At 37.6% G+C, this 26,062-nt stretch overlaps 4 protein-coding genes across 8 annotated transcripts; 2 read left to right on the plus strand and 2 right to left on the minus strand.

Annotated features, from left to right (window-relative positions):
* Window positions 1–1,858: 1,858 nt before the first annotated feature.
* LOC110774452 (RNA recognition motif (RRM)-containing protein) lies at window positions 1,859–7,578 on the minus strand. 3 transcript variants are annotated; one of them, XM_021979000.2, is made up of 6 exons: window positions 7,498–7,578; window positions 6,580–7,247; window positions 5,664–6,104; window positions 4,919–5,438; window positions 3,263–4,584; window positions 2,682–3,181 (listed from the first exon to the last, which is right to left on the minus strand). In XM_021979000.2, exons 2-6 carry the CDS (start codon window positions 7,112–7,114, stop codon window positions 3,018–3,020), a joined length of 2,982 nt encoding a protein of 993 aa, XP_021834692.1. In that variant the 5' UTR covers window positions 7,115–7,247; window positions 7,498–7,578; the 3' UTR covers window positions 2,682–3,017. The 3 variants fall into 3 exon arrangements, with proteins under 3 accessions (XP_088102273.1, XP_021834692.1, XP_021834721.1); XM_088246147.1 differs by having other exon boundaries at window positions 1,859–3,181; window positions 6,580–7,567; XM_021979029.2 differs by having other exon boundaries at window positions 3,044–3,181; window positions 3,251–4,584; window positions 6,580–7,568.
* A 4,521-nt stretch (window positions 7,579–12,099) lies between these two features.
* LOC110774588 (disease resistance-like protein DSC1) lies at window positions 12,100–17,147 on the plus strand. 3 transcript variants are annotated; one of them, XM_088247045.1, is made up of 6 exons: window positions 12,100–12,924; window positions 13,039–13,314; window positions 13,425–14,519; window positions 14,613–15,363; window positions 15,660–15,793; window positions 16,357–17,147. In XM_088247045.1, exons 1-4 carry the CDS (start codon window positions 12,199–12,201, stop codon window positions 15,309–15,311), a joined length of 2,796 nt encoding a protein of 931 aa, XP_088103171.1. In that variant the 5' UTR covers window positions 12,100–12,198; the 3' UTR covers window positions 15,312–15,363; window positions 15,660–15,793; window positions 16,357–17,147. The 3 variants fall into 3 exon arrangements, with proteins under 3 accessions (XP_088103171.1, XP_088103173.1, XP_088103170.1); XM_088247047.1 differs by lacking the exon at window positions 16,357–17,147 and adding an exon at window positions 15,898–16,312 and having other exon boundaries at window positions 14,613–15,390; XM_088247044.1 differs by lacking the exon at window positions 16,357–17,147 and adding an exon at window positions 15,898–16,312.
* A 1,108-nt stretch (window positions 17,148–18,255) lies between these two features.
* Window positions 18,256–18,963, minus strand: LOC110774359 (protein RALF-like 24). The gene has a single exon (XM_021978896.2). The coding sequence runs from the start codon at window positions 18,960–18,962 to the stop codon at window positions 18,453–18,455; it is 510 nt and encodes a 169-aa protein (XP_021834588.2). The 5' UTR covers window position 18,963; the 3' UTR covers window positions 18,256–18,452.
* A 4,706-nt stretch (window positions 18,964–23,669) lies between these two features.
* On the plus strand, window positions 23,670–25,933 carry LOC110774392 (uncharacterized). Its single transcript, XM_021978926.2, has one exon. It carries the CDS (start codon window positions 23,723–23,725, stop codon window positions 25,793–25,795), a length of 2,073 nt encoding a protein of 690 aa, XP_021834618.2. The 5' UTR covers window positions 23,670–23,722; the 3' UTR covers window positions 25,796–25,933.
* The last annotated feature ends 129 nt before the right edge of the window (window positions 25,934–26,062 follow it).

The raw sequence follows: 26,062 nt of genomic DNA on the forward strand, positions 1-26,062 counted from the left end.
ATTATTATAATTTATACAAGCGAAGCGATATTGGGAAAAGGGGAATCGAACTTTGGATTTTAAGTACAAGGGTAAATGCTCTTAACCGCTTGAGCTACAAGCCCATTATGTATTTTATCTTTCTTAAGCATGAATATCTTGAGAAGAGTCTTTAAAAATACACATGGGTTAAAGAAATTAAAGTTTGGTTAGATTGGAATGAAAGGACTTCAACCATATCCAAGGGCATAATTCAAACCTTCCTCTTCCTCTTGGTTTCTTTTGTACCAAAAATTAAATGTTGGGTTTAAAAAATGATGGGGATGTGAAGCCCAATCTATTGGCTGAAAATTAAAAGCAAAAGACAAGGAACAGATATTTCTTAAAACCATAGTTATTTGCTTAGTTAGTAGATACAAAGTTCCTCAACTTCAAGACAAGGATGCTCTCCTAGGTGAAGAAACCTCAAAACATTATGGAACAAATATTAGCTGTCCTAGGCCATGAGAAACCATATATAGATGGAGACCATTTCAAAATTGACACAGCTGAATAACATATATTTAGGAATTGTAAGCGTAACTTAGTATGTTTCAAACACTGAATTACAGCTGGTAAAATTTATGATTTGTTACAGGCAACCTGCAGTTTGACACGTATATTTTAATTTTTGGAGTGTTTTCACTAAGTGAATTTTGCATATATGTTCGACTGTGATTTGAAGATGAGTAATACTAGTTGCTTATCTTATTTTGGAATGAGCTTTAGCATGTTTCAAACCAACGCCTCATGGGGTCGAGGCTCTGAAACTTACCAACTCTTATTTTACAAAGAATTAACATCTCAAACCATATCCCTATATATTTTCTTTTTATTTGGCGCTAAATTATTATTATTATCTAATAAGATCGGCTAATTTTCAAACAGCTCAACCAAAGGTAATCAATGAGGTTGTGTTCTCAAGCAACCTACGGAAGCTTTTGTCACAAGAACCCCAAAGGAATGAATAGTTCAGACTTCCCTGCTCGCCCTTTGGTTTTTATGTCCACTGATTCGTGATAAACTACAGCCAGAACAGTAAAAGAAACCTCCATAGATGGCAATGGCAACAATGTTTTATAGATAGAGGCCAAACTACTCTCCATTTGTGTTTTGATGCTAAACCCAGCATCAAGTGTGAAATGCAATTCCAGCTCAAGGACAAACACAACAGATCATCCCAGTACCTATTCTCTTCATTACAGCAAGCCCTCTCTTACATCAGGCGAGGGAGGTCTCACTACGAATTTTGTTCTTGTAGAAATCTAGAAAATTAAAAAATTAAAAAGGAAGACAAAGAAAAATTGGGGAAAATATGGGGGGAGAGAGCACAATGAATACAACTCAGTTACTCGTCAAGCATAACTGATTCCAAGTTGAGACCCAAAAGGCAGCAGCGTAACCATCCACAGCTCACCCTAAGGAAAATAAAAGAAATTGGGGGAAAGGGCCAGAGAAAATAAGGGCAACCAACAAAAAAAAAGTGGGGTTCAGACGTTAACAACATTAGGAACCACTTATAGACAACCTATACAGCAATTTAATATGTTTATGTTTTCTTGCTACAGCATATCTTGATTTAGCAATTAAACATGCAAAGAAAAAGGTAGTAGCCAGCCCTCCATTAACCAAGCAACTACCAAAAACAATAAGTGACAGATCAAAGAGAAAACTTCTACTGGTCAACCGAACTATCAAATGGAACAGTGGCAACATTTGCCTAATTATTTCAGTAGGAACAATCCCAATACCAATTATACAACGCTATCTAAACGTACACAACCAGTATCAACAAATGAAACTCAACCAAGAATTGTGCATTACCTGTTCAAAATAAGCATTTTGCAAGTCACCATGAATTAAAGATTGTATAAATCAGCTGGTCTGCTCATACCCAGATATGGTGGAATTTTGATGCAATTCATCCCAGCAACATTTGATTTCACACGACCTTAGAAGTAGCTTTCCCTAACCAAGACAAGTTCTAGGGAGGAGGAAAAAGAGGAAAAGAAAAATAAAGGGGGAAAAAAGAAAGAAAGATGGAGGGGGAGTAAGACACCAATTTATAACATCTGGGTAAGTTACTAGGTTCATAACTCCCAAAACTTTCAAGACTTGGACAGATGCTTAACAGCATAAGCTCTCCATGAAGAACTATCAATATCCATGACTGCATACCTTCATATACATCAGAGAAAATCAACCCTGCCAAACTGAACTTCAGAAAGCTCCAATCAAAATCACCATGAGTAACCTGCATGTGTTTGAGACATAACAGGCCCACCATACCATCAAACATGAATAAAATATGGACCCATGACCAACTAGATCAAAGAAACACCAAGAACAAATACTTCAAATATTTACATAAACAGTGCCAACAGGAAAAAAAATGTTGCCACAAAATCTGTAGACATTAGACACAAGTTGACCCTGAGGAACTGATTTTCTAACAGACCTACAGAAAAGATAAGCTTATTATAAAGACCAAATATTCATATCTTCTTCCCAAAAAAATTGCACCAAATTAACTAAAGCTAAATAGCATGAAAGTAGCAATATTTCTTAAAATAAATAGTTGGAGTAATTCATAATGTAATGTTAGAGGTAATGGTCCAACATACATCAATCAGTAAAAGAAGCTCACTACAAACACTGGATGGTTGAATGCAGATGATATCAGAACACTTCTTGAAATATTTAAACCATATCCAGATCAGCTCAGAGACCCACAAGGACCTGCAAAAAGATAAAAAGAAAAAAGAAAAAAGAAAAAAGAGTATACTTATGAAGTGCCACACAACAAAAGAAACACTAAGCAAATCTTCCAAGAAAAATCGTCCTTCTTATGAGAAGCAGATCATTCCCCAGAATGATCAAGTATCTCAGTTAGTCCCTCAAATTAGACAGTTTTTATCAGTTCAGCCACACTTGTCAGCATCCCCAGCAACATATAATCTTGAACCCTTAAATCAGCGCCAAGGTTTGAATTCATATTTTCACAAGTTCTCTTCTGCACTGGGGTCATCAGAAAACATGTCCGCGTTTGGTGTCAGGGAACTTCTCTTCTGAGCCTTCAGCATGATGTAATCCTTCCCGGAGCCAGTTCTGCTCACATCATCCGCATCAGCTGACTTTTCACGAACATTTTGATTATCCAGTCCTGCAAGCCACACAAATAGATTACTCAGCTAATGCTAGTTATCAAAAGTGAAGAATCAGTATTTATCACCTTGCTAATTACCAGAGGTGCCAAGCTCTAGATTCTGAGTGATAGACACTTCCTGCTTGCTCAATTCCTCTACATTCAATGAGACTCTAGAAGTTCGTGATGCTGGGCCTCCTTCATTGTCTAGATCTTGCACAAAACTATGTTTTTCCATACCTAGACTATCTTCAGTTTCCATATTTCCCATTGATTCCTTTGAGCCAAAGTCCTCTTGCGCTGAAATAACCACTCGACCATCAATTTTCTTCATCGAATCATTCACCACAGAACCGGGTTCCTGATTGCCATCTTCGAGATGCTTTGATTCATTATCACCATTCTCATCCCTTCCACAACTAATTTGATGCTTGCCTTCAGAAGATTCTGACCTAGAGGGCCGCCTTCTGTGTTTTAATTCCTTTTCATCCGAACTTCTCGGGGATAACCTTCTTCCTCTGCGACGCTTAGGTTCTAGTGATGCTGACCTAGACCGTCTTCTCCTATGACTCTTTTCTTTCTCATCTCTACTTTTATATGCTCTATCATTGGAGCGATGCTTCCTCTCAGCAGACTTTGACCTTGACCGCCTTCTGTGTTTCAATTTATTGTCATCCAAGCTTCTTGGGGATGACCCATGTCCTCTGTCATGCTTACCCTCTGGAGAGATTGACCTGGACCGCCTTCTATCACGATGCTTTGATTTTTTATCTCTACCTTCACCCACATCATCCAAGTTTCTTGGGGATGACCCATGTCTTATGTCATGCTTAGCCTCTGGAGAGATTGACCTGGACAGCCTTCTATCACGATGCTTTGATTTTTTATCTCTACCTTCACCCACCTGCTTCAAGTGATGCTTCCCTTCAACAGATTTTGATCTTGAACGTCTTCTATCACGATGTTTTGTTTTTTCATCTCTCATTTCATTAGTTTTGTCATCAGGGTGATGCTTATCTTCCACAGATTTTGACCTAGACCGCCTTCTATGTTTCGTTTTATTTTCATCCAGACTTCTTGGTGATAACCGTCTTCTATGATGCTTACCATCTGTAGATACTGACCTGGATCGCCGTCTTTCTCGGTGCTTTGCTTTTTCATAGTGGGTTGAATGATGATCGTGTGATCTATCTAAATCCCGCCTTCTAGTTCTTTCACCGTCATTCTTAATGTCTCTGAAGGACCTGCGGTCATTATCATAGCTTGAATAATGGCGTGACCTCAATGGGGATCTGGACCTACGATCTCTTGGGTAGCGAGATGGAGGAGAGTAAGAAGGAGATTTCCGCCTTCGGCGATAATTGATAGGTGATCTGGATCTGGATTTTGATTTTGATTTTGCACAATGCGGTGATGGAGACCTGTAAAAGGAGTAATTGATTAGCAAAAGAATACTTTGATTAAAATAAAACATAAACCCTAACACAGGACTGATTATGTTCATAAAGTATTAAGTTTTCAAAGAACTTATGTTCAATAAAACTTATTCAAGCAAACTGGTAATTCGCTAACACTATTTTATGTATAAAATTTGCAACATCAATCTCAAGACTTAGATATCCAAAAGGTAGGATATTTATAAGCTTAAGAATATTTAAGCATCACATGATTCTTCATAATCTAAATACCAAAAGTCTCGGCAATATATAAAATATGCTTTGTTGGCAGTGATAAGATCCTATCAATGCAACATACCTAGATTTCTCTGTTGTTTCCTTTTCTTCAATGTCAACTCCATCAGCTTTTAGTTTCTTACTTATTTCTGCTGCTCTAGCTGCAGCTAACTCTGTTGCTGTCTTCATGGTTGCAGCTCTGTTCGCTGCCTGTTGGGCGGTCATAGTTTGCTGCATAAGCAAAGCTTGTTGGAATTGCATTTGTTGCATGGCAACAGCTTGCTGCATCACCATGGGCAAAGATGAAGAAGCCATAGAGGAATTCATTATAGCTGGTTTCTGAGGGAGTGATTTTGCCATTTCAACATTCAAAGGACGGCCTCCAACATCCATATTATTCAATTGCAAAGCAGCACTTGCTTCCTCAGGTTTGGAGTATTCTATATATGCAAAATGCTTTGAATCAGTGATGGTACATTCAACAACTGTGCCACAAAAGCTAAAAAGTTGTTTCAGCTGTTCCACAGTGAGAAGTGGGCTAAGATTGCTAACTTGAAGAGTTTTCTTCAACACATCAGCCTTCCCAGCTTTGTCAGGTGAACCTAATTAAGAGATGGTAAGACATTATTAATAAACAAATATAAATGCATGCATATATATAGTAACTGTTTTAAACGAAACAAGTTGCAAACAACAGAAAACACATTTTAAATAAGACTACAAGAAAAAACCTAAATAGATTTAAGAAACTAGTAACTTGTGAAACACATTGGATTCACTCCGAGGGCATGGCATGCCTAATTTTTCAGAATATTAGAGAGCTATACCAGAAGAGTCTTTGTTTGACTGGGCATGTGCTTGCACCTGAGCAGCATGAGCTTGAAGAGCTTGGGCAGCAACAATTGCCTGAGCAGCAGCCATTGCAGCTGCAGAAGGTGCCATAGGCACTTGACTAACATTACTCATAGAGGTTGTTGCAGCTAACGCAGTCATTAGCAGATTGTGAGGTGGGTGGTTCAACTTACAATCAGTTTTGGCACACCGACCACTAAGGTATTCTCTACAAACTTCCCCAAGAGATGCTCCAATTCCTGGCAAAATGGCCCCCCCTGAAGCACCAGGAACAATGCCTGGAATCATTCCCAACAACCCAGGGAATGCACCTGAAACAGAAGCTGAATAATTTGGCATGTTGGGCATGGTTTGGTTTACTAGATTAGGAAATGTGGATGCCGGAGCCAATCCCAGCAGTCCACCAGTACTAGTACCTGCACGAGGAAAACAAGTCTTTAAACTATCCGTCATAGAGATAATCAGTAACTTGTTAATAAGATGTACACTGAATAGAGCTCGGAATATCCGGTCAGCAATATTTCTTGATAAGGAGTAAAATCAAGGCACTATGTTCCTTAAAACCCCTATCTCTTTTCAGTCTTTTCTACAAAAGAATCTTTCTGTTTCTTCTTATCTCTTTGTGGTTTCAAGTTTTATTGCCTCAATACTTTAGGTTTTCCCTAGAAAAGTGCACCTTAGGGGCACCTTATGCGCATACGATTTCACATACAGACCACAAACTACATGCAGCATTCTATAACCCATGCATGCTTCACTAAACTTCCAAAAATAAGATTGGCTAGGAACGCCAACTAACTCACAAACTAACAATGAACCTGCAATAGATTTATGTAATGCTGGACTAAATGCATTGACAGCAACATATAAAAGCACATCAATTTTAAGTACCTGTACCAGCACTGAAGAACACTGGGAAAGGGCTACCCATGATGGGTTTCCCATTGCAATCCACATTCACCATATAATTCCCTCGTTTTGGCACCACATACGTAACTGTGTACGTCCCATCGCCCATATCCTTCACCATGCCTTCTTGCTCCGATCCCCCAACTCCTACTCCTGGAATGACCTTCACCTTAATCTGCACACCACCATGTGGAACCTTCCTCCCATCAGAGTCCTTAGTCACTACCATAAAGGAAGACGGCGCACATGCCGTGCCACCTGCAATTCCAGCTCCGGCTGCAGTGCACTTTGCCGGGTCCACTGGCCCAATCGGCTTGTTTGCCAAGTCCTCAGCTTCTTCAGATTCACTATCCGATCCAGCCACCACCTCTTTCTCTCGATTCTTATCCACATCTTTGAATGTGGCCTCAAAAGCAGCTTTTGCCGCAGCAGCTTTCTCAGCCTCACTCTTGACCCTCGCCTCCTCAGCTTGCTTCATCCATATTGGCTTGGCAAGCGCAGTGCTTCGATCAGCCATCAATACCCTACTACCCACCAATTACCAAACCTCACACAAACCCTAAAAGTTTATACCTTCGTTCAATTCGACAGAATTCAAAACCCAAATAAGATCAATCAGCCAAAATCTCCATTCGCACTGTCTTCAAACCCTAAAAATAAACAAAAATACCACGGAAGAAGAGGCAAAACAACGATAATTCACAGCAACTACGGAAAACCTAAGCTAGTAATGTTTTGTTTGATTGCCGAGATAATAAATACTGATAATAAATAAGATAAACAGGTTGATTCTTTTCTCTTGTAAATTTTCTCAGGAACTTCTATATTGGACTTTCTCAGCAACCAAACGTCTAGAATCTCTTCAATGAAATTCAGGATGGGCGTAGAAAGAGGGCGCACCTATTTTCTGTTCCGGACGGCGTAAGATTTGGGTTCGCGATAAGGTGCGATATTTTGAACAGAAGGGGAAACAAAAAGGGCAAAACAGACAGATACGCCCTATGAATTTATTTTTTTTTAATTTTTTTTTTTATTAAATACCTTTTTGGCCACTGTGTTTGTACCAAATTTCAATTTGTTCTTTAAGGAACAAATTTAGCAAAATTGGTCATTGTATTATCAAAAGATTATAATTTATAGACTTGCAGTTAGTTTCGGTTATTGTAGAGTTAAATACCTTTTTTGTCACTGAATTTTACAAGAAATTTCAATTTAATTACTGAAAAATAAATTAGCCAAAAGCCATGCAAATGCAAAACTATATTTTGAACTCTTTTTATTTTATTTTATCAAATCTATATATTGACATAGTTATGTATTTGATTTTTTTTTTTAATGTGGGAGAATGATAATGGTTGGGATTATGATTGGAGTTTTTTGAAAGATCAATTTGCATTTTTGTGAAACCATTATTCACATATGAACATATTTTGTCATGATATGATTCCTTCTTTTAGCCTTAATTGATGCTACACCAACCATAAATTTTAACCTACGAGTAGTGTGTGAGTATAGCATTTGCATGGATTTTGGCTTCAAAAAAATTCTTAGTGTTCAAATTGAAATTTTGTGTAAAATCGAGTGATTAAAAAATATTTAAATAAATAAAACTTAACGGAAGGTCTATAAATTGTAAACTTTGGTTAATACAGTGATCAATTTGTCTACATTTTTTTTCTTAGTGTCCAAATTGAAATTTCATTTAAAACCCAGTGATAAAAAGGTATTTAACCTTTATTTTCTAATATAAAAAATCGTATTTATTAGTTTTGTGTTTTTATGGCAAATGATCCATTAAACGGATCGGTCTAGTCCTCAAACTTTCAATTAAATCAATGTCCTTTTTAGTTTTTATCCATACATCAATTTGGGTCTTGTCATTGTATTTCATCAAAACTTTCATTAAAACTAATAAGTTATTGGTCGCTCGCTCGTTCACATGAGGAGAGTCTTGACGGCTAGGGTTAGGGTTTCTTTAGTTTTCTTTACTCATTCTCTGCGATATCTCTTTTAGTCTTCTTTGATTGTCTCTTTGGGTTCTTCTTGGTGAATTGGGTATGATGTTTTTTTCTTTCTTTTATTATCCATGGGGTGGCTGCGTTGGCTTCCTTTCTAGGTTCCCAAGGAGCCAGTTGCTGGTGAGGGGTCTCCATCTTAACGCTATGGAGATGGCCCCCGCCTCTTCTGCTCAAGGGGATGAGAAGCGTACAAAAACTAGTGTTGGGCATCTGATTGTTAATGGCATGGATTTTTCTGATAAGCATAGTTTTTGTATCAAGTATTTTGTTGACAATGAGGAGGAGACCAACCTCAAGGGGTCTCCAAAATCTCCATAATAATTCTCCTATGGAACGTTTGTGGGCTTGGCAACTGATGAACGTTCCTACTATGAAGATCTTTCTTCGGAATTTTCTTCAGGCTAAGAGGCCAATCTTGGTCTCCCTTGCTTGTTAGCTGGGGTTCTGGATCAAGAAAATTGGAGGTGGCGGTTGGTGTTTAGCTGGATCTGTTATGATGCTCACAATACGTTTTTGACTATGTACGAAGAACTATGTGTAGAATTTTCTACGTCGACGGGCCGAGGGCCCACTCCAACAACACCGATACTGTCCCTACTTAACCACCTGCACAATCCTCAAGTGTGGGGTTTTATCACAAAAGGCCTCTGTGTTAGTTAGAGATGGGTATTTCTATTTAAACTACTTTCTCTTTGGCCCTCTAGCTGATATGGGACAACAATGAGTTCCAACACTCCCCCGCACGTGAGACCCCATTTTGTGGGTCACACGTGGAGATCCACACATCGGCAACCACGTGGAGCCATTGGGGACTCACCCATCGCGCGGGGCTAAACGGGGACCCACCCATCGCGTGGCACCTTTGGGCCTACGTGGAGCCATGTGAGGATTCACCCATCGCACGGGCCAAATAGGGACCCACCCATCGCGTGGCAGTACGGGCCTGCCACCTGGCTCTAATACCATGTAGAATTTTCCAGGTCGACGGACCGAGGGCCCACTCCAACAACACCGATACTGTCCCCTACTTAACCACCTGCACAATCCTCAGGTGTGGGGTTTTATCACAAAAGGCATCGGTGTTAGTTAGAGATGGGTATTTCTATTTAAACTACTTTCTCTTTGGCCCTCTAGTCGATGTGGGACAACAATGAGTTCCAACATTATGATGCTTTCTTTAGATCATAGGAGGCTTTCTTTGACAATATCTGCGTACTGATGGGATGTGTTTCAATGGTTTTGAGGTTGGGTGATTGGTTGGATCTGTTCTGATACCCATAGTAAGTTTTTGACTTTTTTTCTAAGAACTATGATGTTTTTTCTAGATCATAGGAGGACTTCTTTGACATTATCTAAGTAGTGATGTGATGTTGTTTTAAGGGTTTTGTGGTTGGGGTTTAGGTTGGTTTATTTCATATAAGTTATTTGACTCTTCTATTTAGTCAATAGAATGGGTGGTACTCTTTCCTACCCCGGGATTTTGTTTCTTAGGGAAGGTTTTAACGAGGCCGCTGTTAACATACTAGTTCTTATCATGTAATATTCCTTTTTTTTTTTTGGTCTGAACCATGAGGTGGTCCTGGATGGGCCCCAACTATGGGTGACACCTTTAAGCCTTAACCACAACCCAGACTAATCCCCACTCACACTGGGTCGGCCCGTAAGGGGTAAAGTGTTGGCCAAAGTGATGACTTCGTACGAGAGCAAGGATCATGTAATATTCCTTTTGGTTGAATGAAATACCATCTTTTCTATAAAATAAAATAAAAACAATTAAGTTATTATTATTAACATAGAGAAAATAAGAATAAGAAGAAACGAAAGAGTTGAGAAAGAAAGGAGAAAATATTAACTTAAGTGATGTATACCTTTAGTTCAGTGAACCAAAGGTTTGAGAAATTATGAAATAAGGTTTGGACCTACTCTTCTTACGGGGTCTGGACCTAGTCGAAAAGGTCCTTGACTTGCAAACTAGAGATCTCATGTTCGAATTCCCACAACATCATAGTTATGTGTATGTGAGAAATCCCCCTCACTATGTAGTTTAGACTATCACTTGTACTAAAAAAAAAAAAAAAAAACCTAGACCTACTCCAGTCGCAAACCCAGCCACTACAAAATTTATTGTAAAAAATTATATAGAAATGTGTAATAGAAAATAAAGAAATTTCAAAAAGGTATTGCCAATACATTGTACTTGGATTAAGCCTTCCACCAAAAAACATTGTTTTCTTTATCTTCAACTATTTTCTTTATTATCTCTCTCTTTTATTACTTTCATAACAATAACAACATCACAAGACAATGAAATAATAGCATCACAAGAATACAATTAGGGGTGGACATCTCATCTAAAAAAACTGTGTACCGACCGTATCATACCGACGGTTTGATTTACTCAAATTAATTTTTGTAGTTATTAATTTAACTAATCTGATTTGTACCGAAAATATTGGGTAAATGAACGGGTGGGGACATCTCTTACCGGTACCTACCAAACCTATCTTTAATATTAATTTCTTATTTAATTATAAAAATATGTGTCAACATGTTAATGGTTGGATAGAAAGGCATTGTGGCCTGCATAATACTATATCAGCCCACTAACTCTACCTAGCTATCCCATTCTTTAATTACCCATGACTATCCTACCTAGCTAACCAAGCCCATAACTGTCCGCCAATCAAATACCTCCCCATACCAAGCCCAGTAACTTCTTCTTCTTCTTCCTTTATTCTTTTTCTTCTTTCTTTTTCCTTTATTCTTCTTCCTTTATTCTTTCTTTTTCTTCTTTCTTCTTCTCCCTAAACCCGAAAACTTTAATACGGTTAACGGAAAAATCCTCTACTATTTCAAATCTACTCACGCCCAGACCTAAAAACAATAACATCACAAGGCTAAATAATAATCTGACAAGACCAAATATATATAAAGCAAAAGGAAGAGAATGATGAAATACTAATGGGTTCCCATTACAATGATGGTGGATTCCCCCTACCCCAATGGCACCCAAAATCGATACTATTTAATCGGTCCAGTGCGATCCTATTTTAATAAAAAAAATATATAAAATTAACTAATTTAGTTTGAACCAATTCTAATTCGATTTCCGGTTTGATCCTATTTTGGACCGGATTATTATTATTATTATTTATATAAATTCCAACTAAAATTTTATTTTTTGAGCTTGAAAAACAAATAAAAGGCTTGAAGTTGGGTTTGATAACTTGGAAGAGTATTTGGGCTTGAAGAAAGATTAGGTGGAGACAAAATTGGGATTGGGCTAATATTTTATAAATAAATAATATATATTTAAGTCAATCTGGTTCAGCCCGATTTGATTTTTTTACTATAAGAATTGAAACTGAAATTAGACCAAACCAGTTTGGTTTGGTTTTTGGTAAACTCAGTCTTGTTTTTGGTCAACTCGATTTTTTACTGTTTTTTTTGGGCCCAATTCGGCTTGGTTTTTCGGTTTGAGGTTTCTGCAAAACATGGTCTAGTTCATCTACAAAAAGAACTTCTTTCCCAGATCTTGAAGAAAGAAAGTACAAATGTTTGGGATGTTTATAGTGGAACCAGTATGATCAAGAACTATTTATGCAATAAAAAGGTTCTTCTCATTCTTGATGATGTCGACGAATTAAACCAACTGCAAATATTAGTTGGGGAGAAACACTGGTTTGGTTTGGGGAGCAGAATCATCATTACAACTAGAGATCAACATTTGCTGGTCACACATGGTGTAGAAAAATCATATGAGCTTGAGGGATTAAATGAAGTTGAAGCCCTGCAGCTCTTTAGCTGGAACGCCTTTAAAAAAGACCATCCTGAAGAAGATTATTTGGAACTGTCCAAGTGCTTCATGGAATATGCTGGAGGCCTTCCATTAGCTCTTACAACCTTGGGATCCTTTTTGTATAAAAGAAGCCGAGATGCATGGACTAGTGCATTGGATAAACTAAAGAAAGCTCCTAACAGAACAATTTTTGGAACACTCAAAATGAGTTATGATGGACTAGATGAGATAGAGAAAAGAATTTTTCTCGATGTTGCATGTTTCCTTAAGGGATATAACAAAGAGCGAGCAATTGAAGTACTAGATAGTTATGGCTTTTGCCCTCGTATTACAGTAGATGTTCTTGTTGAGAAATCTCTTTTAACTATTTCAGACAACCATGTGTGTATGCATGATTTGATACAGGAAATGGGACGTGAAATTGTTCGAAAAGAGTCTTATGAAGAACCTGGTCGACGTAGTCGATTATGGCATCGTGACGACATCCTAAATGTATTTACGAAAAATAGAGTAAGGATTTATGCAGAAATGCTAGGTTTGGCTAGCACTGCAATTTTTTATTTTATTTGAGATAGTACGATCCTTGATTATGGAATTAGCTTAACCTTTGTTGTAAATTATTAGGGAACAAAGGCAATTGAAGGGATAGTCTTACACTTGCCTGAATTGGAAGAGGCACATTGGAATCCAGAAGCCTTCTCTAAGATGTCTAAGCTAAGGTTGCTTCAAATTCATAATTTGAGCCTTTCTGAAGGACCCAAATATCTTTCTAATGCCATAAAATTTCTTGAGTGGAGTTGGTATCCTTCAAAATTTCTCCCACCAACTTTTCAACCAGATGAAATTTCTGAACTTAGTTTGCGTCATAGCAAAATTAATCATCTTTGGAATGGATCAAAGGTAATGTTCTTGAATATATGCCATTGCACAGTTTTCTTTCTTTTTTGTTTTGCAAAAGAATTGTAACGTTTGAGGAAGCTAACCATTCTATAATTTTATGTTTTGTACAGTACTTGGGAAAGTTGAAATATATCGATCTTAGTTACTCCCAAAGCTTGACCAAGACCCCAGATTTCACAGGTATTCAAAATCTTGAGAGGTTGGTGCTTGAGGGTTGTACAAGTTTAGTTGAGATTCATTCATCCATTTCAGTTCTGAAACGGCTTAAAATTTTGAATTTAAAAAATTGTGAAAGTCTTAAGAGTCTTCCAAGTGAGGTAGAAATGGAATCTCTCGAAGTTTTTATCCTTTCTGGTTGCTCAAAAGTAAAAAGGATTCCAGAATTTGTGGGACAGATGAAAAAATTATCAAAGCTTTCTTTAGATGGGACTAGTATTAAGAAAATACCTTCATCAATTGAACGTCTTATTGGCCTTATTTCACTGGATCTTAGAGATTGTAAAAGTCTCATATGCCTTCCCAGTGTCATCTGTGGTTTGAAGTCTCTTCAAAACCTCAACATGTCTGGATGCTCGTTACTTGGAAACCTACCGGAAAACTTGGGGGAAATTGAGTGTTTGGAGGAACTTGATCTGAGTGGAACTGCTATTGGAGAGCCACCATCCTCCCTTGCTCTGATGAAAAATCTCAAAGTGTTATCCTTTCGTGGATGTAAAGGGCAACTGCCTAAATCATGGCATTCGTTCCTCCCTTTTGAATTTTTTGCAGGAAAGAGTCCTGGTCCTAAGGGTTTGGTGTTGGCTTCTTTAAAAGGTTTCTGCTCTTTGAAGAAATTAGATCTAAGTGACTGCAATCTTTGTGAAGGAGGAATCCCTGATGATATTGAATGTATGTCCTCCTTAGAAGAATTAAGTTTAAGTGGAAACAATTTTGTTAGCTTGCCTGCAAGCCTTAGATGTCTCTCTAAGCTTTGGGAGTTAAACTTGGAGAGCTGCAAAAGTCTTCAGCAGTTGCCAGACCTTCCATCAAATAGGACGTTACATGTAAAAGCAGATGATTGTACTTCATTAAAAATATTGCCAGATCCACCCATGTTGAGCAGGTTATATAAGTACTTTTTCAGAGCTGTCAATGGCTTCAGCTTGGTTGAAAACAATGAAGGCTGCAATAACATAGCATTTTTAATGCTACAGAAATTCCGTCAGGTTCTCTCTCTCTCTCTCTCTCTCTCTCTCTCTCTCTCTTCATCCATTGAATCAATCTAGTTTTTTGAATTGATATAATGGTTTGTGGTACAGGGAGTCCGTCATTCTGTTTGCCAATTCAACATTGTCATTCCTGGAAGTGAAATTCCTGATTGGTTCAGTAATCAAAGTGTGGGAGATTCATTAATGGTGGAGCGGCCTCCGCATTTATGTAATAGCAAGTGGATGGGGTTTGTTTTATGTGCTGTTTTTGGAGCTCAAGAAAATCCAGCTGCCCTTCTTGAATTTGATTATTTTGGACGCCATCCATGTGGAATTTTATGTTATTTGGAAGTAGCTGGATCATATCAATTTTCTTTTCCTATACCTGATGAGGTGCTGTATCATAGTGTTGGCCATGTTGCATCAGATCACCTTTGGTTACTCTATTTTTCTCGTAAGCACCATCGCTGTGAGAACTTTTTGAAGGATAACTGCAGTCAGGTTGAGGTTTTATTCAAACCCTTTTGTAGTGTGCGAAAAAACACGTGCTTGAAGCTGAAGAAGTGTGGTATTCATCTGGTATATGGAGAAGATGTGGAAGAGCTCAACCGAAAAATGAACCAATCTAACAGCAGCATTTCTCTTTACAACGCAATGGATGTCCCCTGTTGTTATTTTGAAAAATCATCAGATGCAGAAGGCGCCATTGTTAAGCGAACACGCGAACATTCTGACGAGGCGGAACCAAGTGCAATTGGTAGCTCTGAGTCTGACAAGGAATCACTCCGCAAAAGATTGAAAGAAGACTAGTTGGTCTTGTGCATCTTCACTAGTCCAGTTCCTCGAAACAGTACTTGAAAGGGTAATAACGATCTTCTCATGATATTAGGTTTCCCCCTTGCCCTCTCCTTTTTCCTTTTAGCTTTACAATCTTTGCTAGCCATACAAAGTACACGATTCACCTGCTTGGCTAGGAAATCTGAATGGGGCACCTTACCTTATAAACTTTAACACTCATTATGATTCATCACAGTACTCCTCCTCCTCCTCTCTCTCTCTCTCTCTCTCTCTCTCTCTCTCTCTCTCTCTCTCTCTCTCAGTAATTAATTAAATGCAGTAGCCGAAGCCTAAATTTTGTACTGTCACTCCTGACTGCAGGTTGCATCAGAGAAGAGTAGATTTTTTAATTTTTTGCCTGCGGTAATCAGCGAATTGGTTTATTTCATCAAAGGAGCTGCAAAGCTGCAATGAATTTATTCAAATGATCGGGAAAGAGAAGCGAAACATTGGTGGTATTATGTGCTATACTCTTGTGTGTTGTAAATCTTGTTCTCCTTCCACCAATCACTTTGGAATGATAACACATTCTGATATTCTTTATGCTCCTTTTAATCAGATCTAAATACAAGGAGGTTGGGGGATTTCCCTCATCTGGACCAATGCTATTCAAGAATAGCAAAAAAATGACAATCAAGCTAGCCAATAAAACTGTAATAAAACTGTATACTCAACTCAATTCGGGAGAGTCTTGGTACAGGATCTATAAATTGGATAGATGACAGCTTTTCCATGGGCATGCTGTGATGTAAATTGGAACTGAATAGTATCTGATGAGGATCTGCAAGCTCATTTTTACCCAGTTTGATTTGGATTTTGAATTCTATTTACCAAATGTAGATTTTGTTTGTTCTAATGACCTGTTCTCATGGATATAGCTCGAGGGAATATTTAACTTTATAATTGAGCTGTTCAATTTTATTTTGGGAACTATTACTAATGTATCAGAGTGTTCAAGGTCAAGCATTTTAACTGATCCTGAATTCTCTCATGGTAAAATGCAAATTGCTGATGACAGTGTCTTCTTCATATCACACTGATGTGGCTGAGCAGCTCCCTGTAAATTGCAGCAGAGGAAAGATTGGCTTATTGGGGCTTCAAGAGCAGTATCTAATGTGCCTTTTCCTATGTCGTTGTTTCTTAATTTTTCCAATCGTTTAATTGAATGCCGAGGTCACATGTTCTGTTTGTGCAGGTAGCCCTGCATGTTAGTTTTGCAGCTACCTGTATGTTGTTTCTTGTTGAATAAGTTAACGCACTGTAAATTTTGTAAAATGGAGGGCAACCATTTTGTCTTATTCTACTACTAAAATATTTGAAACGAAGCTTCAGCTTGCGGAACTTTGTGACTCGGTCGAAAGAAATTTGGTGCGTTCTGATTTGAGGAGTTGTATCATCCAATGCTAATATGTTCTCCCTAGTGTTGGAAGGTGTTTTTATATCATCATGTACCACTAGAGAATCGGATGAACATATGTAAGAAGTTTTTGCAAATTTTTGAAAAGAAAAGAATCAAATTGAAGGAGATTTCTAGGTTGACAAGCGTTCTTCCGGAGCAAATTCATGCTTTTGTTGTTCTTACAGCACCGAGACAATAGGCCAGACATTTGGTGAGGACATTAGTTTTTGCCTGGATATGAAGCTACTACTTCGGAAGCTATCATCCGTCTTCCAGATACTATAAAGTACATCTGCTACCAAGGATATTTTGTAGACTCCCTGAAGTTTGGAGTGACTATTTTCGCAGGCATAGATTTTTACAGTCGATACTGACGCGGCGTTGACAAGGTTGAAGTGGAGCGCTGAAGGGTGCGTAGAACGATCAGGCTCCGTTCCGATCACTGGACATTTAAGGACTATACTATTTCATTAGCTCTCACTTTTTGGATCCATGTAGATGTCTATCGATTGCATACGGCCTATGCAAGTCAATGTTGCTCGACATTTGTTTGCTGTATTCCCACAACATATGAATTCGTCACACTATCAAGATTGAGGCAACAGAATAGCTTGCACATTCAGACTTCGATTCTGACTTTGTAGCGCCAGTGCTGCTGTTGCCTGTGTGTAGGGCCGTCCGTCCCCCACTCCCGTCCCGGGGCGCTGAGGGGCTTTTGTGTGCTGGATGCGAGTGATAGGAGTTCCAAGTTTAAAATGAAAAATGCAACATGAGTTCTTCTTTCTTTCTTTTTATGTTTACAAAGCAACATTGTGGATTTTCTTTCACAGCAGAAAATCAAGTCTTCAAAGTTTGCATTTACAACTAAATCCCAATACAAAATGGTTGTTTAATAAGTCATGTTCTATACACTACCAACGGGGATTGAAGCCCGTTTGACCTGCAAAAATGTGGACAATCCATCCAATATATCACAAGAACCTTCTGTCCACTGATGAGATCCTTCTGTCATCCACTCAGAATAACTGTCTTCCTCACACAAGTCACAAAAGAATATCCAAAACTATGCACTGTTAAGCACCCACCCTAGCTTTTGGCAGAACTCTGTTGCATATTTCCATTTCTCATCTTCTCATATTCCATCAACACAAAGGGGATTTTTCAGAAACCCAACAACTAGTAAACATTTGAACCATTTCTCTAATTAACCTAACCTCTCTTTTTTCCTTTTCTTTTTCAAACAATGAGCAAAATTGCATTAAAAAAAAAATGATTACACGAGTGTCATGAGTGGCCAATCAGGCATAATTCTATCTTACAGACAAGAACAGCTGCCTTTGGAAGCAAAAGAAGCTACCTAGTAGAATTGCATCAAGAATTTTTTTTAATTAAACAAACCCTAAAATCTCCTTCAAAATGGAAACATATAATCATCAAGCAATTGCCCAAAATTTACCAGAAAATAAGAAGGGAAAAATCCCCAGAATTTATGTAATGAGCATCAATTCCAGATTCATATGAAAAGAAACCATAGATCTCTCTAAAATTGAGGCTAGTGATACATTAGTATAGCAATTCAGAACATGGGTCTCAAATATACAGTCATAACCAAAACCCCCCATCAAATACACCATTACAATAAGAAGGAGAAATAGAAAAGAAAATGAAATTGCTGCTTCCATTTCTCCATACTTGGTCCATGTACTGTAATTAAGTTAAGTTTTGATGTCATTACCTCTTGCACATCCTGTAATGACCTCACAGCCTCTATTGTAAGGATTTGCCGCAACAGCATGACAATTGTAATATGAAGCCCCTGGTTTTCCACATGGAACCAAGTCCCTCCTCAGTGTCTCATAGCTTATGTACTTCTTCTGCATTGCTAGAACTCTCCTGCTGGTCTCTGACTCCATTTCTGGCTCTGTCAAGCAGTCCCCAATCTTCTGGTTGCAGGCCCTTCCAGCTCTCACCATACCATCAATTCCACTTCCTTTCAGTGAATTGAGGTCAAAAGCTGAAACCCCATTGCAGATTGAGAAATGGGTATGGATCAAAAGGAGGGATAGGCAGGAGATTAGCATGGGATTGGGTCTCCTGGGTTTGGACATTTTTTTTGCTTTTGTTTTTGTTTTTGTGCCTTCTTGTTTTGTGCGTGGTGTTTTGGACTGTGGAAGAAGTAAGATTCTTAGTGGTTGAGGTTCATAAATGGATGGGCCATGAGACATGATCATGACTTAGCATACAGTTCCAAATGATATATATGTAAATGTAGGTGGCTATGATTATAGACATGTCATGTGCGATGAAGGAATAAATTGGAACCCTCCCGTGAACCCTGTCAATATATTAAAAGAACGTTACTAGGAAAAGAAAGAGAATAAAATTGATCTAGAACAAGTTAATTATTTGTCTTGACCCAAAAAAGAAAAGAATATTGTTTGTTTACCATTGATATTCATATCGAATTTATACGGGGATGACAATTTGTGCTCCTAGGTCATGTTTTTACCGTGTTAATATCAAATGGGTAATGCTAGGAACACCAGATTTGAGTTTCAAATGATGTGGCGCACGCCATATCATCACTTTAACTTAATAAAATTACCAGCATGTATTATTCTAAAAGGAAAACCTTGTAAGTTAATTAAACCAAAGTTCTGGCCTTTTTAGCCCTATCTCAACCCCCCAAAAAAATGTCACAAACCTAATCACCATCATATTCCACCACAACCAGTCTCACGGCCGCTGCACCTTTACCAACAATTCAGCCTACCCCAAGACAACCTTCTTAGATTCATTTAATCAGCAAATGAGTTAAACAAATTTTTTGTCCAGCCATTCGCTTCCCATTTAATTTTGATAAACAATAAATTCTTCTAAATCTTCTCTTTACATAAAAATTTTGATGATGGGATTTCAACCTTTTAGATTGTCTAGGATGATGGGGCGCTGTAGGCAGTGGCTGACCTATTAAGGCGCAAGGAGGTGCATCTGCACATTTTCTCGCTGGAAAAACCATTGTAGGTGCTTCAAATTGCCCCTTTGCTTAACTGGTGTACAGATTACCTTATTTCCATTTACTTAAGTAAATGTCTTTGTCTTTTTACTTTCATTTATTTTTATATTACTTCATTTACTTAAGTTTACAATGTAAATAAGGAAGTACCCCCTATTTGGATTCAAATAAAAATACTAGAAAATCAAATTCCCACCAAATCAAAATATGAAAAATCGGTTTTAGTGCAAAATACGATTTAGGCTAAAAATGATGGCTCATTAAGTCAATATATACTTCATACTAAAATCCCATAAAATCAAGTTTTCTTAGTTGATGTGTAAGGAATAAAAGCCGCCAAAAATTATCTTGAGAAAATGATTATTCCGAAAAACCATTTTTCATACTTAGTCAATATTGCACCTCCATTAAAAAATTTCTAGGTCCGCCAGTGGCTGTAGGTAGTTGGGGTGGGGAGATCTCATGGTTGCGGGGATATGGTGGTGATCAGCTTTGGGATTTTATTCGGTTAATTAAAGTTAACATTTATGCTTTAATTTTTTTAAAAGAAATTAATTGCTGGTAATAATAAATACATATTGGCAATTAATTGATGATGTGTCACTTGCCACATCAGTTGGTGTCCCTAGCAATATGAACATTAGAAATGACTTATGATGTGTCGTAAATCGTTTGACACTTATCGTAGATTATATATATACAATTATTGAGTTAGAATTTTTAAAACTATATTTTTATTTTTATTTTCATGCACTTTTATTTTTTGCATGACCTTAATGCTTTAGTAACACCATAATAGTAGTCCTATAATTCTAGAAATAGTATTAAGAAATAGGAATGATATTTTGTTTAGAAATCATATCAGTTACCTCAATGTATGAAGTTGAGTTTTAGTGGGTATATAGTGTAAAAGAGATGGATAAAGATTTTGATTTTCTGTTATTTCACTTTGTTGTTAATTTTACTGAATTGACAAAATGGTGGCAATCCGATATTTTTCCCAAAGAAACCATTGAATAAATTTTAAATTTTACCCATTCCAATTATTTTGCATACAGAGTCTCATGAAGAAGACAAACATATTTTTGCTTAAAAAGCTACTCAAAGTCTATGGGGGAAAGTGACTACACGACTGCACAGCCAAAATTATGCCCAAATAAAGAACGCAAGGGGTCACAGTCTCACCCACTCTACCGGGCTGGTCTGGTGTTGTCACTGACTCGGTGGGTATCTATGAAAGTTAATGAAGGGGACCTACCATCACCAATTGATTTTATTTTTTCTAAATAAAGAAAAATTTATAATTATTTAGATAGAATTTAAAGTTGGAATTTGTGATTTTTAAATTTTATGCTTGTTTTCACGTGAAGTTTTTAAATTTTTAAGTATTTCTTTTAATTTTTGAATTTTAGAAATGACAACTATTTAGATAGAATTTAAAGTTGGAATTTATGACTTTCAAATTCTATATTTTTTTATCAGTGGAATTTGTAAATTTCTAAGTTTGTTTATCCAAATACGAGAATTGGTGTATGTCAATTTAGAAATTCTGATTTTGTCCAAATCTCAAATTTATTTCTCTCATCCAAAAGCACCAAGAGAGCAAATTCATTTTCGTGGCAAATTAGCTTAACACACGTATGCTACTTTAGGGTACAATTATATTATAACATGAGTTGAATTGATTACTTATACAACATGACAGATGTTTTAATACCACACCATGATAAATTACTTGTCGGCCACAATCCGTAGGCACATCCCAGCCTGCTAAAACAAAATGTTTACTTTCCGTTACTTGTGGGCTGGCAATTTCTTTCTTTTGTGACAAGAATTCACACACACACACTCTCTCTCTCACATAGTTAACTATTTGTTTTTTATTTTATTTAAATAAATAAATAAAAATATATATTTTAGTTTTAAATACCTTAAAAAGATTTAAAAACAAAGAATTAAGTTAACTATGGTTATAACTTATAACTTATAGTTGTGGACATTTAGTTAAAGTGGTGAGGATACACATAGACTTAAAGTGGCCAACACGCTTGTACCCATAAACCGACTTGCTTGTGAAGTTTGATTTGTTATCTATTTTTTTTCCTTTTCTTTTTCGCAAGAAACAAACTGAACCTTTGTGAAATTTATATGTGAACTTAAAACCTGAATATTTATTATGTTTATGTTTATCTTGTTAAGTTGTGGAAGTCCTATTCTTTAGGGACTTGGTTGTTTAGTTGCTAGTTAATAGGAGAGTCAAAGTTGTCATGGTTAGTGGCTGAATGTCATGGTTTAGTCGTGCAGTAGTTGTTCATACTATTTAGCGTAGTTGCTTTGTTAGTTTGCTATTTAAGTTGTATTCAATATTCAAGTTGAATGTGAAGAGAATTTTGAATTCCACAAATCCGTTCTTGGTTCTTCACCTACTTCCTTATTTTCAATATCTGGTATCAGAGCCCCCACTGGGCTTGACATATAAATCTCCAAAGAGTAGCAGCAGCGTTTCTTGCACCATCAAGTGTCAAGGATGTTTGATAGAGCACTTGAGAATTTCGTGCAGCCAACAATCCCTTGTTTCGATGGTTATTACGATCATTGGAGCATGCTTATGAAGAATTTTATAAGATCCAAGGAATATTGGGATCTTGTGGAAACATGCATTGTTGAACTAGAAGGCGAGTTGACACAAGCATAGCAAAAGAAGATAGATGATATGAAGTTAAAGAACCTGAAGGTGAAAAATTACTTGTTTGATCGAGCAATTTTGGAGACCATTCTCCAAAAAGATACTTCAAAGCAAATTTGGGACTCAATGAAGAGAAAGTTCCAAGGCTCAACTAGACTGAAGTGTGCACAACTTCAAGCTTTGAGGAGGGATTTTGAGACCCTTCAAATAAAAAATGGAGAGTTAGTGATAGATTATTTTGCAAGAACCATGGGGATTGCAAATAAGATGCGAATCCATGGTGAAGCGATATAAGATGTAGTCATTGTTGAGAAGATCCTACGTTCTCTAGCACCAAAATTTGATTATATTGTTTGCTCAATCAAACATGACATTGATACTATGTCAATTGATAAGCTGCAGCAACCACATATGTGGTAGTCAGTCATCTTTTTCCCAGGTAAATGAAGTATTTCGTACAACTGTAATTTTTTATGATAATTCCACATTGAATGTCATGGGAAAATGTGATATTCAAATCAGCATTAAGGGTGGTAACATAGAGACTATCTCTAACTTTTTTTTTTATGTTCCTGATTTGAAAACTAATCTGTTGAGTGTTGGGCAATTACAAAAGAAAGGGTATGTGATTACTATCAAGGATGGTGTTTGTCAGATTTATGATCCCGCAAGAGGTGCGATTGCACAAATTGAGATGACAACTAACAGTTTGTTTCCGTTACAAATCAAGAATATCCAAGTTGGTTTGGTGGCCAAGGTGACTGATCTGACATGACTTTGACACTTTCACTATGACAATTTAAATTTCAATGGGCTCAAGACATTTTATCAGAAGTAGTTGGTGACTGGTCTACTTATGGTCACTCCTCCCTCCATAGTATGTGAAGAGTATGTTGTTGGCAAACAACACCATAATCAATTTCACAAAGGCAAGGCATGGAGAGCTCAGAAGCTGCTGAAGCTGATACACTCTTATTTATGTGGTCCCATTAACCTAATATTTAATGGGAAAAATGAAATATTTTATTTCTTTTATTGATGATATTAGTCGAAAAACTTGGGATATTTTTTGTAGGAGAAATATGAGGCTTTTAAAGTATTTTAAAAGTTTGTGTTTTTGTTACTATTCGGTACGGTACGGTGGCATACGGTGTGTAATATATGGTACCGCTCCCGTGTCATAGATGGGTGATACAATACGGTATGAGACCGTATTAAGCCCCGTGGCCAACTGAAACGGTATGAAACGGTACGGTTTGACATGAAATTGGTACGGTTTCGGAATGCCCAGGCCTAGGTGGAAGTGCTCTAAGTTGTATCTTTGTTTTGGCAATGAAATTTCATTCCTTTCGACCCAAAAAAAAAACCCCTCTCAGTTACTAATACTACTCTCTGAGAGAGCACAGCTCGTGAATTGCTTGCTCTGCCTTAGGAGCTGGTCGATGATGATGAAAATTATGGCGAAAAGAGCTCCAGGGCTCACGCTTCTCCAAAAGGGTAATCCTTCTTCTCTCTATTCTCTGTTTGGGCTCGTCTTTTTCAGAAGCCAGTGTTGCTCTTTTGCTGTCAATCGTTGTCATACTGTTAGTGTTAATGAAACCATTGATTTGGAGGATTTGGTAAAAACGCGTTGTAAATCTGGTAATCTTGGGTTAGATGAAGCACTGGGTCACTTCGATTCCGTAATTCAAATGAAACCCATTCCCTCGATTTGGGCTATTAATCATTTGCTTGGGGCAGTATCCAAGATGAATCAGTGTTCCATTGTAGTTTCTATGTATAAACAGATGCTGGCTTGTGTTGGCTTACACCCGGTAGTCAGTGCACTGAATGTTGTTATCAATTGCTTGTGCCGTATGAATCGGGTGGACTTGGGTTTCTCTGTTTTAGCAACTATCCTTAAACATGGTCTTCAGCCCGATGCTTATACTTTGAATGCTTTGCTTCATGGGATTTGCAAGTACAGGTCGCTCTCTGAGGCAATGGAGTTGTTCCAGAAAATAGAAGAGAAAGGATTAGCATGCGATGAAATCACTTACGCTACTATAATTAATGGGTTGTGCAGAGCTGGGAAAACATGTATGGCGCTTGAGATACTCGAGCAAATGTATGAAGATGGAAGGTTTAAGCCTGTCCCTCAATGCTATAATCCAATCATTGGCCGCTTATGCAAAGAAAGAAGAATAGACGAGGCGCTGACCCTATTTCGAGATATGATCAACAAAAGTGTTGCGCCAGATAACTTCAGTTACAGTTCATTAATTTATGGATTATGCAAAGAAAGAAGAATAGATGAGGCGCTGACCCTATTTCGAGATATGATCAACAAAAGTGTTGCGCCAGATAACGTCAGTTACAATTCATTAATTTATGGATTATGCAACATGGGTCTTTGGACACGAGCACTTGCTCTGTTTGAAAAAATGAAAAACAAAGGCATAAGGCCTGATGTTTTCACATTCAATTCCTTAATTTGTGCTGCATGCAAGTCAGGTAAGTGGGAAGAAGCTGTGCTGCTATTTAGAAACATGATTGATTGTGGAGCCTTCCCTGATATTGTTACATTCACTTCTGTGTTGGATGCTTTGTGCAAGGAAGGGAAGACAGCAGAGGCACTTAATCTTATGGAAGAAATGTTCCTTAGAGGTGTAAAGCCTAATGTCGTCACCTACAGCTCCTTAATTAATAGCCTCTGCCATTCCGCGCAATGGAAAGAAGCCACAAGGTTGTTTAATAGAATGTTGGATGAAGGAATTGCACCAGATGTTGTAACCTTTAACACTGTAATACATGCTCTTTGCAAGGAGAGACGGACCAAGGAAGCGCTCTCCGTGTTGGAGCTAATGTCCCAAAGAGGTATGAGGCTTGACATTTTCACTTACAATTCTCTAATTTATGGCATGTGCCGTACAGATCAATGGGCTGAAGCCACAAGGTTGTTTGATGAAATGATAGTTCAGGCAGTCTTACCTGATATCATAACTTTGTTAACACTTTTGGATGCTCTCTTCCAAGGAGGGATGCCAGAAGAGGCTCATAAAGTAGTTGTGGCCAAAGTTAAATATGGTATGGAGCTGAGCAAAATAACTTGCAGTATGCTAATTGATGATTATTGTTTTCGTGGCAAAATGGATAAGGCAAAGAAGGTCATTGATTTAATGGTGATAAAAGATCATGTCCCTGATATTGCTTCTTGCTATAAAGCCTTGGTCAACGGCTATATGCAAGCTAAAAGGATAGGCGAAGCTTGGAGGCTCGTTGAGGAAATGATCAAACAAGGGGTGATGCCTGATTTGGAAACCCTAAAAGCTTTGAGAGGTTTGCGTCCTAAAAGGCATGTTGTATCTGGAGAATAGTTCCCCATGAGACCGCCAGAACTAGTTACAATTCTGTTAAATATTTTAAACTTGTATGACCATGCAATATTAGTGAAATGAAGTGGTTTCAAACAAGTATAGGATCCTTGGTGCTGAAAAATACATTCAATATTCTTAATCCCACCGACGGATCATAAAAAAGAACAGGATCCTTTTCACTGCTCTTAGTTCAAGAGACTGAAGAGATATCAAGAATTTTCAATACCTATATTCAATGAAACATGAACGACGAACCCATAAATAAAA

This window comes from Prunus avium, chromosome 1 (genome assembly GCF_965620075.1).
Source record: "Prunus avium chromosome 1, drPruAviu1.hap1.1, whole genome shotgun sequence".
NCBI classification, from domain to species: domain Eukaryota; kingdom Viridiplantae; phylum Streptophyta; class Magnoliopsida; order Rosales; family Rosaceae; genus Prunus; species Prunus avium.